Source organism: Paroedura picta, chromosome 3 (assembly GCF_049243985.1).
Source record: "Paroedura picta isolate Pp20150507F chromosome 3, Ppicta_v3.0, whole genome shotgun sequence".
Lineage (NCBI taxonomy): Eukaryota > Metazoa > Chordata > Lepidosauria > Squamata > Gekkonidae > Paroedura > Paroedura picta.
The window spans coordinates 84,725,930-84,744,911 of NC_135371.1; the positions used below are offsets into that span (position 1 = coordinate 84,725,930).

General features: G+C 45.0%; 1 protein-coding gene across 1 annotated transcript in view; it reads left to right on the forward strand.

The window, feature by feature from the left end:
* The first annotated feature begins 1,346 nt into the window (after window positions 1–1,346).
* The window catches only part of ADAMTS2 (ADAM metallopeptidase with thrombospondin type 1 motif 2), a 384,270-nt gene continuing 366,634 nt past the window's right edge, over window positions 1,347–18,982 (forward strand). Inside the window, exons 1-2 of the mRNA XM_077326669.1 lie at window positions 1,347–1,866; window positions 3,010–3,374. Coding sequence (XP_077182784.1) covers window positions 1,779–1,866; window positions 3,010–3,374 — 453 coding nt within the window. The 5' untranslated portion in view covers window positions 1,347–1,778. The remainder of the gene's footprint in view (window positions 1,867–3,009; window positions 3,375–18,982) is intronic.

Genomic DNA, 18,982 nt, shown 5'->3' on the forward strand with positions numbered 1-18,982 from the left:
TTAAACATGCCCCTTACCCCTTTATTTATACAATGAAACCTGTATAAAGATACCATGCAATGTATAGTAAATTTTAACACTAAGGTTTGTTATATGTAATTCCTTTTCTCATGTATCCTTCCAAGAAATATTCCACCTTTCCACCCAATCAGGGCCCACTAGGCAATACACACACACACACACACACACAAATTAAAATATTTAAACAAATAAAATACACTTAAAATAGTGTGAAAGGCGAAAATGAGCTCCTTTCCCCTCCCCCAACTCCTTATTTGACTGTAGAACCTAATTTGAAAGAAATTTCAATGCAATTTAATGGGAATCCCCCAGTTAACAGGATAAAGTTCTTTGGAGTCTAAGGGACGTAGACTCCATGATTTTAGGTATGTACTTAACTTTCATTTTAAAAGCAATGGGATTTCAAAATACTGTACTGTGGTCAGCTCACATATTAAGTTTGTGTGGGGGAAGCAAAGAACTTTCTACTTTTGTTCAACTGACATCATAATAAAGCCATGCTGGTGGGCACAAGGATTTCATGTTTTAAAAGAAAGTCTTAGGTTTCAAGTGTCAAAAATTGAGATTCTGCAAACCCCAACTTCCAACTAATTATTTAATCTTGTTCTATGGTATGATTGAGAGAGAATTAATCTTAAAACATCCAACAGGTGCTTTGCCCCTCTCTGTTTTTATCAATATGTTTTACTTTTCAGTCCAGTCCTATGAATGCTGACTTAGAAATGAGCTTTGATACATTCATAAATGTATATTAAGTAGGCATACATTGGTTTGTGTTGTACATTTAAGTCTGTGTCATAAAAGGATTTTTGAGGGGTGATGTTTGAATGGTTGTGTGATACAGCAAACATAAATAGAGAGCATGAAAAAAAAGAACTTAATTCCATGCTACCAAACAAGTTAAATCTGATACATGTGTGAATTTTTAGGAAGGGCCCAGAAGCATTTTCAGGACCTTGGAAGGAAGGCTTGCTCTGTTCTCGGTATCGATTAGACAATCGGGATATGCCAGATCCCAGAATATTTGGTGCAGGGAAAACAGGCAGATGTGAAGCTATAGGCAGACAACCATGAACCCTGAGGGGTCATTTTGCTGGACCACGACATCACTTTGAAAAGACTCTGAAGTCGCTGTCCGGAAGGGAGAGGTTGTGGCGAGGTGCTTTGGAGGAGCATCAGGAGGACCGGACCGATTCCGCGGCGCGAGCGTCTTAATGGTGCAATCAGCGGCGCGATCTCCCTCCGTGTGTCTTGGGAGGAGAGCAGGATTTCCCTCGATTGGCTGGGAGGCTTGGTCGGGATCCCGCAGGAACCGCCTCTTAGCCGTGTTGGAGAAAAGTGTCCCGTGGCGGGAGGCAGCTGCGGAGTTTGGTCCCACAGGGCGGCAGGAGCGGCGAGAGTCCCGGGGAACCGCCACCGCGAGGCCGGGCGGCAGGCTCAGGCTCGGCGGGGCTGTGGCAGGCGGCTTGCACGCAGCAGCGCCTCTGTCAATCAGGCGGACTTCCCTCCTGCACGCCCTGCGCTTTCCAGCCCGCCGCCTCCTGGTGTCTCTGCTGCCTTCGCCGAGGAGAGCGGCCGCTTGTGGAGCGCGGCTGGAGAGGGGCGGCGGCAGCGCCAGCGGGACTGAGGTTTCCCTGCCGGCGGAGGCGCCGCGGGCAAGAGGGCGGTGCCGGCTGCCCTCCAATGTGTCGGGACTCCCCTGCAGGGAACTTTAAGGCTGGCTCCAGAGGCTGGGATCGGGCTGCGCTACGCCTGCCATGGGTCCTGCAGCCGAGATCGCCTCGCTTCTCGCCTGCTGGGCGCTCCTCCTGGCTGCGGGGTCCCCCCACAGTCCCGCGGAGAGAGGTAGGTGCTGGGGTCTCCTTGCCTTAGCCCGATGGAGCCGCCACCTCCCTTGGCCCGGCTGGCCCTGAGGCTCCCTCGCTGCCTCTCAACTTAGCCCGCAAAGGACTTTTTTTAACCTTCTCCCAGCCACACTTCTCCCGCGCCACGCTGACCCTGGCTGCCTGGAGGAAAGGCGGGGGGAGATCCCCGCCGCCACGTGGGGCTACTTCTGGGTTGCTGTCTCGGGGAAAGCAGGGGAAGAGCGCTTCGGGGAGCTCGCCTGCGAAAGAAGAGTTTCAGTCGCACGAGTGTGTGTGTGTGTGGAGAAGGGGGGGGGGGGAGCGGGAACCTCGAATGAACTCTGTTTACAATGGGACGCATGTGGCAGACCCGCGTTTAGTGTGTCAATTCCTGGAATTCCATGTGTGGAATAAAACACCTGGCAAGGACTTGGTTTGCTTGCCGGCTGTTGTTTGAATTAAGACAGAGGGAGTGGATCAAGCAAGCCGTTGACTTTTCCTTTCGATTCTTTTACAAAAGCTGTTTGTTGAAACTTTAAGGTTGATCCAGAGGGATCCAGATTTGCTTTTGTTCCCGGAAGCTGATGGCAAAGTTCAAAAGTTGAGGGGTTGGTGAAAGTGTTTATGTCCCTTGGGATTGTCACCCCTGCTCCCCCCCCCCCTTAAAGCTAATCGATGAGGGATTGGAAGAGGTTATCCCTGTGGCCCTCATGTCTCAGTTGCCAAAAGATGGCATCCTGGATGCTTGGCCAACCTTCAGTCTCTGGCATGTTTTCACACTGGACTCCTGTTCATAAAGATAGATTCAGGTGGGTAGCTGTATTGGTCTGAAGCAGCAGAAGTGCATGTACATGACAGCTCATGCCTTGAATAAATCTTTGTAGGTCTTAAAGGTGCTTTTGGACTCAAATTTTGTTGCGTTCATGAAGAGTGAGGTAAGGCGTCTGCACTGTAATTGAGGTTGCCTTGCTCTCTGAACCCCCCTATTCTCCTTTAATTGAATAAGCTTTATGGGGTGGGATATACTGAAGAAGGGCCTGTCTTCATGCATCTGGGGGAATTACTACGGTGTCTTTAAGGAGGCAAAAATCTGGAGTGTGCTTTTTTGGTAACAAATTAGTAATTAATTACTCTCTTTCTCCAGATTACATTTTGGGGGCGCTAGAAGAATACAGAATTGTCATCCCAACGAGCACAGACTCTGAGGGCCGGTTCCTCTCCAAGGTTGTATCTGGAGCTCCAAAGGGGCGCTTCCGAAGGGACACTCTTGAGGATCTTCTGCACGGAACTGCAAATGAACAGATTTTTTATAACGTCACTGTTTTTGGAAGAGAATTTCACTTTAGATTGCGACCAAACTCCAGGCTGGTAGCGCCTGGAGCAACTGTTGAATGGCAGGTGGACTCTAATATCACTTACATTGAACCACTCCATGGGAATTGCCTCTATGTTGGGGATATCACCGACTTGCCTAATGCTTCTGTTGCAATAAGCAATTGCGATGGGCTGGTAAGATGCTTTGCTGTTATTATATACCTAAGAGAACAAATAACCGTTTTCCTTTTTAAATGCAGAGCTTCAGCCTTTAAGAAATAATTGCATGTCATTTGTTATATTAATTGAGAAATCAAATGAAGGAAATGTTCCCTTACATGAGTTTAAGTGTGATGAATTTTAAATATCAGAGAAGCAAATTCACTCTGCATTGTCTCATAACTTTATAGCAGAATTGCTCGACAAATCACTAATTATCAACATGACAATCTAGATCTTGAAGCTTTTCAACACATCTGAAACAGTGGCCTGCTGTCATTGTCTAATTCCCCCCCCCCATCTTCAGATTATGGTGGAGGTGCTTCAGAAATCAGATAATAATACCAAAAGGGAAGGCTTTTTTGCCAATTGATTGGCTTTTGGTCTGTGGAAAAGAGATTTGGAGCAGGCCCTTGCCCTTTTAAAAGGTCTCTTGCTCATTACATTTCTCTTATCCATCTAATCAAATCAAGGGAGACTTTGGAAGCAGTCGTTTAATGGGTTTCACAATACATGCACCTTTTGTGATGGCTCGATGCTTGATGAGCTGTTTATATGTTATATACAGCTGGAAACTAGTTATAGTTTCCATTCCAGAATGCATGTACAGGAGTCAAGCTGTATGGCCCAAGCTGTGTTTTTGAGAGTAATTGCTATACAGAACAAACTTTGTTTTGCTTTATTTTGGGAAGTAAACTTCTAATTACATTCAATATTGTCTTGTTTAGATTGAGGTGGGGGGGAGCTACCATACAGCTGGTACTATTTATATGATAAATGGATTTAAGCTTAGAATGTGAACTTCCTGTATTGTCTTGAGTTCATGGACTCATAGTTTCCTCCAGGATTTGATTGAATTGTAAGAGGAATGGTATAGCATTGCCAAATCTTTTCTTTCTCCTCTCACAGTTTTCCTCTGCCTTTAATAAGAGACCGGCCCATAAGTATTTAGCAGGTGAAGCTTCTGACATCCTGTGTCTCAAGCAGTGTCTAAAGCATTGGAACCCTGCCAGAAAAATGAGGGAAACCCTAGGTGGCAGTGTTTGATGTTGTTTTGTAGTGCCAATGGAGATGACCCTGCACTTGTGCCAGAGTGGTGCCTAGGACCATGGGAGATTTAAATGTTGTTGTGCCCATTGAAACAGTAACCACTGAACTGCCAAATCCATATTTGTTTAGGGGGAAATTGTCTAGGAAGTCCAACATGAAGTTGAAAGGTAAAGATGTTCAGTTCCCTTCAGGAAACTGTTTAGATCAACGGTGATTGAAGCTCAGATATAATATGTATCACAGATCCATCAAAACACTAGCAAAGTCATAAAAAGCAAGAAGATTTAAAAGTCAAAGGACAACCACAGGATCTGGCAAAACAAATGTCAACTGACAGGTAAAGCATGCGAAACAAGAATTTGAAGAGTGCAAATCATTCCCAAAATATAGATTTGTTTGACCATATTGGTAGCAGAAAACTGGCCAAAGAGGTGATTGGGCTGTAAACCAAATCTTTTTGGGTTATTTTTTGCCAGTCATGCCACGGTGTCTTGTTTTACTGATGTTGTGGTAACAATTTCTTGTGGTTGCCTATAACTACTTGTTTTCCAAAAGGATGTCAGAAGAAGTAAGTAAAATAATGCATTGTATAGAGACAGTTGATAAATATCTTTCTCATTCTGTCAGAGTCAAATGGAGGCGTTTGACGTGACAGTCTAACAGACAAATAAAAATTAAGAAGTCAAAAGGTCTAGATGATATATACCCTTAAGAAACACAAATATGAAATTGTTGATTTCTTATAACAATAATAATATGCCACTTGTCAGAAAATGCTAATTAAAAAAGAATCTAGGGGGATATAGGAAATTACAGATCAGTAATGGATGGAAACTTATTGAAGATAGAATTATTGTATAGAAGAACAAACCATACCGAGGAAGAATCAGCGTTTCTTAAGTGCTGTTTGACAAATTACATTAATATTATCTTCAAAATCAAAAAGGAAGTTGAAAAAATGTGAAGCATTTGAATTTGATCCAACATGAAAACAAGTCCCATGAATTACACCAGCAGTAAACTTCTTGCCATAGTATGATTAAAAGATCAAGGGTCACCAATGTTAGATAAAACCCTAGATTTCACTGGTGGGCTCCCATCCAAGTACTAACCACGGCTAATGCTGCTTAATGTCCAAGATCTGATAAGATCAGGTTAGTCTTGCCCATCCAAATCAAGGCAGTTTTTAAAACCAACTTCAAAACATCATTCCAAAGTCTCAACATGCTCAGTTTTTACTTCAAGTTTTCCCACATGCTGAGTTCTGTGTAAGGGCCATGGCTATAGGAAAATGTCTCCAAAGAATTACATCACAGGTTATTGTTATGATCTACATACTTCAATCACTAAGTGTTTAAAAGAACTCTCTATTGTATACTAGGTAAATATTAAACAGAGTTTACAGTAATATAGAAAGGGCATGCCTCTGCTGGCACTCAGATCTGTGCTGTGAGCATCAGGTTTGCTCCTTATTCAAAGTGCTGAAAAATAAAGGCTCTTTGAAATATTTTATACATTATGAATGTTGTGAGAATCACTTGCAGCCTCTTGTAGACATTTTCTGGGCTGTAATTTAGGACAGGGACACTTTTGGAACACTCAGGAGCTCTAGTGGCTGCCACCACAAAATGGAAGGCAAACTGAAAAGGATGGTAGCATTTAAACTGAGCATTCTCATATGAATTGCCAGCTCTTCCCAAAGGGTCACTTCTTCCAGATCAAAATGTGACAGGGTTTTCTGAAGCATCCTCAGCTCCATTGAGATGGAGGAAAGCCAGGATTGGCCCTTTGCTTTAGGGAAGGAAACCCATTGTCAGTACCATGCACACCACGTTCTGGGTCCATGTTTGGGATATCAAACAGAACCTACAATTATTGAGCTCGATTATCAGTATGTTAACAGAATCATCACTTAATGTGCTTTAATACATGTGATTACTGTAACTAATTTTATTTCTATGATTTTGGTGTAGATATTCTGAAGTCTTGGTCACACTGGTATTCAGTACCCATTGGATTTACCAGTAATTGGTAAACTAAATCCTAATTAAAATCTCTGATTCTTACAGTCATAGTTAAAAGAGAACCCATTTGAGCCTTTCTCTGTGTTATGGATATGATACAATATGGATTTGAGAATGCATAAGATAAGTGTGCATTATAGCCCATAAAGGTTTCAGGAAATAGTCTATCCAGATGTTCATGTTGTGGAAAAACAGCATAGAGACCCATAACATTTAGATGAAATGTGACCAGTCTGAACCCTGGAAATGAGTTAGATGCGAGATATGCCATGGATGAAAGACAAAAGCTTGTACTCTGGAAGTTTTAATTACAAAGGTCTCGTAACAGACAAGTGAACGGAGATGAGTGAACCTTAGAGAGCAATGGAAAGGTCATGTGTATTTGTGCACCACATATTCCAGTTAGTATTTCTGGGAAATTATGCTTACTGTGACTAAGACTCAAACTAGATTTTTCAGAAGATCACATGGCTACTTCCAAAAGCAATTTCTGCAGCAAAAAAAGGAACTGTCAGGACTTTGTTGTTTCCAGACACTATCAAATTTGGATCTGATCTTGTTTGCATGGCAGTGCCCATGGCAGAGCTGCTTCATGCTTTACATTGCTACATAATGTTAAATTGTGTTTTTCCCAGCAGCAATTTCATCATGTGAAGGGCAGACCGTGTTCTTACACAAGCAGCAGTCAGGGACTGGGGACTCATAACTGGGGCTTCTCAGCCCATGTTCCCAAATGATCTACTTTCCCACTTGACATACTTGTTGCAGGGAACATGTGTACCATTGGCGTAATTGTGGCTAAACTGGATTGCTGTAAAAAGGTGGTGAGTGACAACAAGCATAATTCGTTCTTTAGCATTTTTTCAAACTTAAAAAATAATCCCAAAATAATAGTCCCTAATAGACATGTAAGGAAAGCCAACTTTCTGGCTGCTTTCCCAGATGTTAATTTGTCTAGAAATGTCTGGTACAGCAGAAGTGCAATTTAAATTTCCCTAATAGCAGTAGTGACCGCAGCACAAGGCACATCTTGGTGAGTTAATGACAATGGGTGCTCCTAGTCAGGCATTTATTTCTAGAAAGGAACTTGCGCTTTGATTTTTTACATTCAGTCAGTCAGTAACCTTTTATTGGCATAAAGATTTTTACATTCTAAGACCTGTATGTCCAATCTCATAACAAAGCCCCTTTCATTTGTATGAATTATCCTAGGTGCAAGAGCTTATTTGAGACCCGGGATATCAGCAAAGAACCAGACATATTCCTACACGATTTAAATTAATAGATATAAGGTGGGGATATCAGAGGAATCAGCAAAAGCTCTTAGGGCTGCTTTGTCTAGGGTTTCTTGTGGACTTTGACTTTTTTATTGTTAGAAGCAAAGAATGAGTGGCAGAGAATGCTGCATTTGTGCTTGAACAGAGGCAGGCTTATTAGAGCACATGAGGCATTGCCTTACCAGGTTCAACTGCCACAGTCCCCTCCTACCTGCCATCTTACTTACCTGTAGTCTAGATAAGTACCAGAATGCCAATCTCAGTCTATTTTTTTTAATGGTAGAGGAGGCAGAAAGAGGAGAAAGGAAGTCGGAGGTTATCTTCATCCATGTAGAAACAGTAAAGGAATACCAGTTTTAGGGAAGATCAAGACAGATGGATAGGCCTTTCTCATGGAATCTATTGAATTGACCAGTCAGGAACTCAAATGGGGGCCAATGAGCCAGCGTCCTGAACCTGGTGTAAAAAGATGGGTAAGGTCTGGCCTAGACTGATTTGACCTGTGAGGCTGTCCTCTCTCTAGCTCTGTTGTCTTCCCCTCAGTCTATTTTGCTGGGTCCTGCTTGTGGGGCTCCCAAGGCCTCAGAATGGGAAGGAAAGAGGATTGCTTGACCTGATCCTTCTCTGTCCCAGAACAACAGCTGTGTCTATCTTTCTTCCTTGGCCAGTTACAGGAGCCCTTTTAAAAGAGACTGCTTAGCCCCACCTTAACCATCACCCACTAGACCCCACTTCTCCGGACACACCTGGCCTATTCCCCCACAAGGCTCCCAAATTTATCTTCAGCTTCTACAGCCATCTTGCCCATTGCATATACCCTGGTGTTGGCTGGGATACACAATAGGCACTTTGGGCCTACCTCTCCATATGCCTCAGTGCCTAGGCCAAGCATTCTCACCCAAGTTTCATGAAAACCCGGTGTTTCTTGATGGCCCTGGAAAGGTTTCCTGAATGGGTGGGAGTTAATTATTTTTACATTAAAAAAAATTGTTGTGTTTATGATATGACCACATATGATTATGTTGACTTCTTCCCAACATGGCCAATGTTAGGTCTGGAGGGAGTGGGAAGGGGAGGGGCCCTGGGTGGGTGTGTACATAGTTATGTTTCCCAACTACATTCTGCATGATTATGTCATTTCTGGGGTTTCTTGAAGCCTAAAGAAAGTTTCAGGGATTTCTCAGTAGTAAACCTCTATGTCTCCCACCAGAACCTCCCTAGCGGGGTTAGTCAGTAGCTAGGTGCCAGTTTGGTGTAGTGGTTAGGAATGTGGACTTCTAATCTGGCTAGCCGGGTTTGATTCTCCACTCCCGCACATGCAGCCAGCTTGGTGACCTTGGGTTCACCACAGCACTGATAAAGCTTTTCTGACTGAGCAGTGATATCAGGGCTCTCTCAGTCTGACCCACCTCACTAGGAGGGTGCCTGTGTGTAGAGAGGAAAGGGAAGGTGAATGTAAGCCACTTTGAGACTCCTTCGGGTAGAGAAAAGTGGCATATAAGAAACAACTCCTCCTCCTCCTCCTCTTTCTTTTAGGTTATTTTAGGGTGGGGGAGGGTTAGTAGGGTGGAGTTGGGTTGGGTGTGTATGAGTTTGTGTGTATGGGCTAGGGAGGGAGTTTTAGTTAGGGCTAGTGAGAAGTTGGCAGACCACCAATGCTAGGAGTATGCAGGGGGATAGCGTGCTCTCAGAGGGGGCCAAGGTGGGGCAAGATCTTGACAGTGATGGGCCCTGTGATGGGAGATATTGTGGGGAATGGAGGCTGGTCAATAGAAGAGCTGCGAGCTATGTGGACCCATGTGGGCCCTGGTTGTGGAGACACGGCTGTGGGCCCGGGCACGCTTGTTCCTTTTCTAATCTCCATCCCATCCCCAGATATGTGAGGGTGGAGGTCAGGAAGGACCCAATTTTGGTGCTATGTAATGCAAGGTCAATTAATAACAAGACCTCAACTCTGGGATTGTTTCATGGAGTTGGGAGCAGACCTTGCTTGCGTGACCAAGACCTGGGCGCAGGAAGGTGAAATGATGGCCATGAAAGAACTAGCCCCACCTGGGTTCTCAGTCCTGCACCACTCTCAGATCCATAGTAGGGTTGGTGGTGGTTATTCTCGTCTGGGAGGCTTTCTCCTACAGGGCTCTCCTGGTGCCTGTGATCTCTGGAGTGGAGTGTGTCAGTATTCGATGAGACTCGGTTGAGGGCTTGGCCATCTGATTGGAGTACCACCTGCTCAATTCCCCACTAAATGCCCTGTTGAGGCTGCTGGAGGTGTTGGCTTCCAGAGCATTGCAGTTTCTCAGGTTTGTAGTCCTGGGAGACTTCAATGTCCATGCAGATGCGCCATCCCTGGGTCATGGCTCAGACCTAGTGTTGAACATGGTGGCACTGGGGCTCTTGCAATTTGTTACCAGTCCTACCCATCAGGCTGGCCACACCCTCAATTTGATCTTTGGTGCTCAGATAGTGGTAGATCTGGTGATGACATCGGTCAGTCCACAGTCAGACCACTATGCCCTGTGAGCCTGGCTCAAGATCCCTTCCCTATTTGGGCAGAGGGCATATTTTAGCCCACCCATGGAGACTTATGGATCTGATTGGATTCCAGAATGCTCTGTGAGACCTGACGCCTCCTGGTGACTCGGTGCTGGTAGAAGACTAGCAGTCCCGCCTGATGGCAGTCATACATGAGATCTCCTCTAGGCGTCCTCTCTGCTCTCGCCTCAAGCAGGCTGCTTGGTATACCAGGGAGTTTCAGGAGATGAAGAGGGAAATGAGACTACTAGATTGAGTGTGGCGGAAAACTCATGTCGAAGCAGCAAGAACATACTATTACATGCTTATGAGGCCGTATGAGGTGTCAGTTAAAGTGGCAAAACAAGACTTTTTTGCCATGAAAATTGCATCTGTGAGTTCTCACGTGGCATATTGTTTAGGGTAGTTTGATCTTTTACTGCCCTCGAGGAGGGGCGCCAAGATCTTAGTATATTGGATCTTAGCTGAGAGGCATTTGTGAGCTTTTTCTTGTCTCTTAGCTAAGAACCTCCCAACACAGTTGATACAAATAGGGAACTGGAGGCCTGTTGGCCATTTTGGGGGTGCAGTTTGATGGCTTCAGATGGTTCTCTTTACCCAAAGTGGACAAGTTGCTGGGATCGGTGAGGGCTACCACTTGTCCCTTTGATCCTTGTCTGTCTTGGCTGCTCAAAGAAGGTAGTCAACGGATAAGACATCAGCTTCAGGATATTATCAATCTCTCCCTGTCTACTGGGGGGTTCCCTCAGCCACTGAAGAAGGCAGTGGTTTGCCCTCTCCTTAAGAAACCATTGCTGGATCTGCACGACCCGGCCAGCTGCTGCCCGGTTTCTCATCTTGCATTTCTGGGTACGGTGGTTGAAAGAGCTGCTGCAGACCAGCTCCTGTTATTTTTAGAGGAAGTTTCGGCACCTGTCAGGCTTCTGTCCTGGTCACAGGATGGAGATGGTGCTGGTCGCCCTGATGGACAGTGTCTATCACCAGCTGGATCGGGGCAGTTTGGCCATCCTTGTGATGTTAGATATGGGGGACAGAGCTCCGATTGCTGCCCTCCTTCCCGCAGAACCGAACACAAAGGGTGGCAGTGAAGGATGAGTTATAACATCCCTGTTGACTCCCTTGTGGGGTCCCTCAGGGAGCAGTACTCTCCCCCACTCTTTTAAATATCTTTATGCACCCTCTAGTCCAGCTGGTTTGGAATTTCAGGTTGGGCTGTCATCAATATGCAGATGACACTCGGCTCTACCTCCTCATGGATGGATAGCTGAAATCCCCCAGGAACCATTTGCCAGATGTTTGGAAGCTGTAGCTGAAGAAGGCAGTGGTTTGCCCTCTCCTTAAGAAACTATTGTTGGATCTATGCGACCCGGTCAGCTGCTGCCCAGTTTCTCATCTTGGGTTTCTGGGTATGATGGTTGAAAGGGCTGCTGCAGACCAGTTCCTGGCATTTTTAGAGGGAAAAAATGAGCAGTGTCGTCTGAAACGCAACCCCTCCAAGATGGAGGTCCAATGGCTGGGAAGGAAGATGGCAGATCAGGAAACATGCTTACCCACTGTGGCTGGGATGCAACTGAACACCATGCCCCTGGCCAGAAACTTGGGGGTGACTCTGGATGCCTCGCTGTCTATGGAAGTGTAGGTCAGGTGTTTTACCACCTATGTCAGGCAAGGCTGCTAGCACCCTACTTGTCTTCTGCGCACCTAGCTATGGTGATCCATGCAATGGTCATCTCCATAACTGACTCCTGTAACTTGTTCTATGCGGTTAACCTGATCTGGAAATTGCAGCTGGTACAAAATGTGGCCACTAGGGTCCTCACAGAAACACCTTGGAGGGACCATATCCAGCCAATGCTGAGGCAGCTGCAGTTGTAGCCCAGATCTGGTTCAAGGTTTTGGTTTTGACCTTTAAGGCCCTTTGTGGTCTGGGACCCACATATCTGAGGGACTGCCTGTTGCCCTCCACCCCTCCACCCACCCATATGGCTTTATGCTTTGTAGGTAGTAACGTTGGTGATTCCTAGCCCCCGGGAAGTTTGCCTGGCTTCAATCAGGGTCAGAACTTTTTCAGTCCTGGCGGAATGAGCTCACGGAAGAGCTGAGGGTCATGCAGGATCTTCCAGCATTTCACAGAGCTTGCAAGACAGAGCACTTCCACCAGGCTTATGGTTGAGGCTGGGGCATGGAAGATCTTGTGGGCTCCCTAGAAGACAGCACCACCTGGCCAGACCTTTTCTCCTGGTGGATTGCAGGCATCGTAGCTCTATGGTACACCAAGAGATAGCCATTAGTGGCTAGGGGGATGGGAAATATTTTACCTCTGGGTTATATATAGTTTTAATGGGGATATAGTTTTTTTTGGGGGGGGGGTTTATCCTTTAATTTGCCATGAGACGGCTTGCTGTGAGTGACGGGAAACAAATTGGAATTTTTGTTTTTTTAAAGTTGAGAAAGGTTGGCCTAGGCTGCTGCTGGACCTGGGTGGCTCTTTCTGGCCCAGACCTGGCCTTCTCTTAGGGCAGCCCTGAGGCTGGGTCCCAACTGGTGTTGCCTGCAAAGGCATCCTTGATGGTGGAGGTGGCTCAGAGTCTGGTGCCTTCTCTGGACAGGATATAGGGTCATGTATTAGGAGCTGCTTTTTTTCTGGTTAGGCAAAGAATTTTTCTTCTGTTGGAACTACATTCTGGTGAAGGGCGTGTGTGTTTTATGTTGTTGTTCTGTAGAGCTGGGTGCTTTTCTGCTCACTCAACCTGGGTTGCAATTTTTTATTGGATTTAGGGGTGCGAGCTCTGGGCTGGGAAATAGTTGGAGACTATCCACCCTTCAAAGCATTTATTTTCTCCAGGGGAACTGATCTCTGTCACTTGGAGATGAGCTGAAAAACCTGGGGATCACTAGGTCTTACTTGGGGACTAACATCCCTAACTGTTAGTCAAGACATTAAGGATATGATGTTTACCTGTGAGATAGGCCTGGGTTCCTCCCACCCAACGTTTACAGTTAGACTGCACCTGCTGGGAACTAGATTTTCAAGTGCCACAGGGGTCTGATTCAGATAGTGGCGGGAGGGAGCGAGGGCTTCAGGCCTCCTTGCTTCATTTTCGCATCCCCGTATGGTCCCAGTGATATATTATTTGACTCCCTGGGGGTTGCATGTGAGTATCCCTAGTGGGGCATATAATGACTCCCAGAGGGCTGTTTCTTTCTGGGAAACCAGAATGTGGGCTGAAGCCTCTTCCCCTGCACCATGGTCCAAACAGTTTTTGGTAAATAAGTTCCCTGCAGTTACCAGCTGGCTACAGAAAATGTGGGTTTCCCTGACCCATCTTTTGTCAAAATGTATTATGTAATTAGGATCGAAGCAAAAATATGCATACTTCGAAAGGCAGAATATTATCTTTTGAGCCTTGCATTTTTCAAACAAAACTGTGGTCATCCGGGTAGCAAACCTTAAAGTTCAGTTGAATTGCATTGCAAATTATTCCATGAAGTTTGTTTCCATCTGTGAATTTTCAGCATCTTTATAGGCAATGCACATGTTTCAGGAGCTTATTGCAACCAGGCTGCTAATCAGTCAGTCAGTCAGTCAGTAACCTTTTATTGGCATAAAATGTATAAGACATATAAAAATAGGGTTTAAAATTTCAACAAAATAGTAAAATGGGGTTACATAACCAGACAGATCTTAAAATGATTAAATAAACTATAAAAGATAAAATACAAGGTAGGCAGCATATTATAAAAGCATCTTAGTTAAAACTCTAGCAACTAAAATGGTTATCTCTGGGTCTTTGTCAGGCTGCTAATCTAATTGCATCAAGTTTAATTTTGCCTCGTACAGCATTACATCTTCCAAGGCATTTATTCATGGTAAAGACATACAAGTATTCTTTTTGATCTTGTTGTATATTATGAAAAAAATCCATGGCCTCTGGCGGTGTGCGAGCCAGTGCCCGTATGCAGATGCAGAGCTGATGTGGCGCTGCTGGTGCTGCCCCTGTCCTCTGTGCCGCTGCACTGGCCGCCTCAGGCTTTGGTGCTCACCAAAGCGGCTGAAGCACACCAGAGTGCTCAACCCTAGTATGAACTACTCACTGTTTTCACATTAATTATTCTAAATTGGCTGATTTTTGTACCCATTACAAAAAATATATATAAAAGATCAATTTTATCTATTGCATTGCATTTATAGAAATCCTGTTGCTTTTTATTGGCTGTGCCTTTACAATGTGCATTCATTCTGTACCCTGTTTTAATAACTAGGTGGTACAAACACATATATTTGAAATAATTAAATAAAGGGAGGCAGTGACCCTACTTAGACTGCCAAGTGTAATTTAGAAAGGAATAAAATTCAGATTGGTAAATGGTTTTTCCCCCTTTACCAATTTAATATTGTAAAAGATCAGAGACCATGGATTTTTTTCATAATGTACAACAAAAGAGCCTGCATGGTGTAGTGGTTAGGAGTGCGGACTTCTAATCTGGCGAGCCGGGTTTGATTCCCCACTCCCCCACATGCAACCAGTTGGGTGACCTGTAAGGCCAAATTTTGACCACCTGATGGGGCTTTCAAGACTAGAGATGTTCACAAGCGGTTTGCCATTGCCTGCCTTTGAGTAATGACTCTGGTATTCCTTGATGGTCTCCTATCTAAGTACTAACCAGAGGGGAACCTACTTAGCATCCAGGATCTGATGAGATCAGACTAAATTGGGCTATTCAGGTCATGTGTACAGAGGCAATATTATTTTTTTACTTTGTATGGTGATATAACTGATATAATGATATTCAGATACATTAGCACAACAAAAGCCCATATTTAATTTATAATGTCTCATTATAGTCAGATGTCCTTAAGCATTTTAAGAAATGTAGTTTTACTCCTCCATGCTGCAATGGCAGCAGGAGAAAAAATATATTAGGTAAGACTCATGAAAATATGAATGCCATGTGTTGGACTGAAAAATGAGAAAATAATAATAACCATAGTATTCCTAGGATGATAATGATAATAGGATCTGTATGGTGAGGGAAACAGTTTGTGGTGTGAACTCACCTGTCACCTCTTCTGCAGTGTGTTCCATGCTGTCTCTTTATTCCATTGAACACAAGAAATAGTGGTGTCAACAGATGGCTTCTGAGTGCCTCTCATGTTTTCAGAGCCACCTTGGTGTAGTGGTTAAGAGCAGCTTCCTGTAATCTGGAGATTTGAGTTTAATACCCCACTCCTTCACATGTAGCAGCTATGTGACCTTGAGCCAGGCACAGTTCTCTCAGAGCTCTCTCAGCCTCAGCTATCTTACAGGGTGTCAGTTGTGGGGTAGGAAGGGTAGGCAATTGTAAACCACTTTAAGACTCCTTCAGGTAATAATAAAATAATAATTAAAAAAAGGTCTTTGAGCCTAATGCACCCCAGCCTAGCCAAGATGCAGCTATGGATGGCTTCTAAAAGTAAGCCCACAGCACTATTGCAGGAGCTTCCCTCATCCCTACAATTCAAGATAAGCTTGCACAAAGGCTTCTGGAAGAAACGGGAGGAAATAAAGTCACATACCTCATCTTCTCACCACCAAACAGTGCTTCTCAGTGGAAGTTTTAGCCAATGGTTAACAGAGTCAGCTGCCTGTGCTCAGGGAATATGAGTATCCACAGCCCACTCTCTCAAAGTACAGTGGAGAAGAAGAGTAGGGTTCTTCCACTGCTTATACTTGCTTCATGTGGGGCTCATGTAGTTGGCTTCTGGTGGAAGTGGTGGCTCCCACCCCTTGCACAGGTCAAGGGCCAGTCCTTGCTTTGCCCAGTGTTTGTGGGATGTGTGTAGCAGTGCTGCTTCCTATCTGGAACAGAGGAAGCAGCACTGTTCCAGTTTCTATCTGGAACTGAAGATAAGGGGATTGACCTCATCATGGAGCCTCTGCAGACAGTTAGGAAAAAGACTCAATGGCGTAGAGCGAGATGGTTCTCGGGCCTTTGGAGCTGCAGAAGAGATTTCAGGCCCTTGCAGTAGAGGTGCAAATGTCAATGAGGGAAGAGGTCCCAAAACAAAGTCTAAGACAAAGTGAAGAGGCCATGGGGATAGAAGGAAATGGTGTTGAGAAAAATTTAAAAGGAGAGTACTGGTAATTGGAGACTCCCTATTAAGAGGAATGGATCGTCATGTGGCTGGGCCCGACCTCCTAACCTGAGAGGTGTGTTGCTTGCCAGGGGGGAAAATTAAAGACATTTCAGAACGGCTGCCCAAACTCCTCAAATCTACGGATCGCTACCCATTTGTGATGGTCCACATGGGAACAAATGACGTGTCCGTGAATACCATCGCTCCTATTAAAACAATCAAGATCTAGGGAGGAAGCTCAAGCATATGGGGGCACAAGTGGTATTCTCTTCAATCTTGCCTGGGAGAGGAAGATAATGGAGGTGAATCAGTGGCTGAGTAGTTGGTGCCGGCAGGAGGGATTTGGTTCCTAGGACCATGGGATGGGCTTTCTTGAGGAAGGCCTACTAGCACCTGATGGACTGCACTTATCGAAACTGGGGAAGAATGTGTTTGGCAGGAACCTGGGGAGATTCATCAGGAGAGCTTTAAACTAAAGCCACAAGGGGAAGGAGACGTTCAACATACGGAGTGTAAGGAAGGAGACCGATCGGGGGCTGCCCAACCAGGAAGGCCAGATCATAGGGAACCCAAAGTAAAAGGATTCAGATGCCTTTATACTAACGCCCGAAACATGGGCAATAAGAAGGAAGAGCTGGAACTTCTCATGCTGATGGAAAGGTATGATCTAGTAGGCAGCACAGAAACTTGATGGAATAATTCTCATGACTGGAATGTAATAGTGAATGGATATGAATTGTTCAGAAAAAACAGAATAGATCGAAGAGGTGGAGGAGTGGCACTGTACGTGAGGAAAGGGCTTACCTGTCAGGAAATTCTAGTGAAGGAGAGTATATCTACAGTAGAAAGCATCAGGGTGAAAATAAGTGAGGGGAAAACAAACAGTGTGGTGGTTAGTGTCTGCTATCGACCGCCTGACCAACGAGAGGATGTGGATGCTGCACTTTGTGAGCAGCTTGGGAAAATGCCCAAGTGGCAGGATCCTGTAATCATGGGCAACTTCAATTTCCCAGATGTCTGCTGGGAAACAAATTCCGAGAAGCATCCTCAGTCATACAACTTTCTGACCTGCCTAGCTGACAATTTCATTTATCAAATGATAGATGAAACCACAAGAGGTTCAGCCATACTGGACTTAATACTGACCAACAGGCAAGAGTTGGTGGATGAGGTGAAGGAGGTGGGGACCCTAGGGGGAAGTGACCATGTCCTCATAGAATTCCTTTTGAGATGGAGAGCCAAGGAAGCTTGTAGCCAGACGCGGATGTTGGATTTTTGTAGGGCAAACTTTAATAAAGTCAGAGACATGATGAGTGTCATACCATGGACAAGAATGCTGGAAGGGAAGGGAGCATGTGAAGGGTGGGCTCTGCTCAAACAAGAGCTATTGCATGCTCAATCCATTACTATCCCAGAAAGACGAAAACACTGCAGGAACTCTAAGCAGTCTATTTGGATGAACAGAGAACTTCAAGAGGAACTAAGAAAGAAAAGAGAAATGGAGGGAAGGACAGAGCTCTAAAGAAAAGTACCTACAGGTTTCTAGGCACTGTAGATCAATAATCAGAAAGGCCAAAGCTGAGAGTGAGCTAAGATTGGCCAGGGAAGCCCACTGTAACAAGAAAAGATTTTTCAGTTATGTGTGGAGCAAACATAAAGTAAAGTAGGCAATAGGCCCACTGTTGGGTGCAGATGGACAAACTCTAACGGAGGATGCAGAGAAAGCAGAAAGGCTCAGCCCCTATTTTACATCTGTTTTTTCCCACAGGTCAAAGTGTTTAGGCACATCGAGAGATGGCAGTAGCCAAGGGATAGTGTCTGGGTGGCAGGTTGACATGGACAGAGAGCTTGTTGAGAGGCATTTAGCTACACTGGATGAGTTCAAATCCCCTGGGCCTGATGAAATGCACCCGAGAGTGCTCAAATAACTTTCTGAAGAACTTGCACAACCCTTGTCCATCATCTTCAGGACTTCTTTAAAGACTGGAGATGTCCCGGAGGACTGGAAGAGAGCAAACGTTATTCCGATCTTCAAAAAGGGAGGAAGGATGACCTGGGAAACTACAGACCAGTGAGTCTGACCTCTGTTGTGGGGAAGATAATGGAGCAGATATTAAAGGGAGCAATCTGCAAACATCTGGAGGACAATTTGGTGATCCAAGGAAGTCAGCATGGATTTGTCTCCAACAGGTCCTGTCAGACCAACCTGGTTTCCTTTTTTGACCAAGTAACAGGTTTGCTGGATCGTGGAAATTCGGTTGATGTCGTTTACTTGGACTGATAAGGTTCCCCATGATGTTCTGATGGATAAATTGAAGGACTGCAATCTGGATTCTCAGATAGTTAGGTGGATAGGGAATTGGTTAGAGAACTGCACTCAAAGAGTTGTTGTCAATGGTGTTTCATCAGACTGGAGAGAGGTGAGTAGCGGGGTACCTCAGGGCTCGGTGCTCGGCCCGGTACTTTTTAACATATTTATTAATGATCTAGATGAGGGGGTGGAGGGACTACTCATCAAGTTTGCAGATGACACCAAATTGGGACAACTGGCAAATACTCCACAAGATAGATACAGAGTTCAAC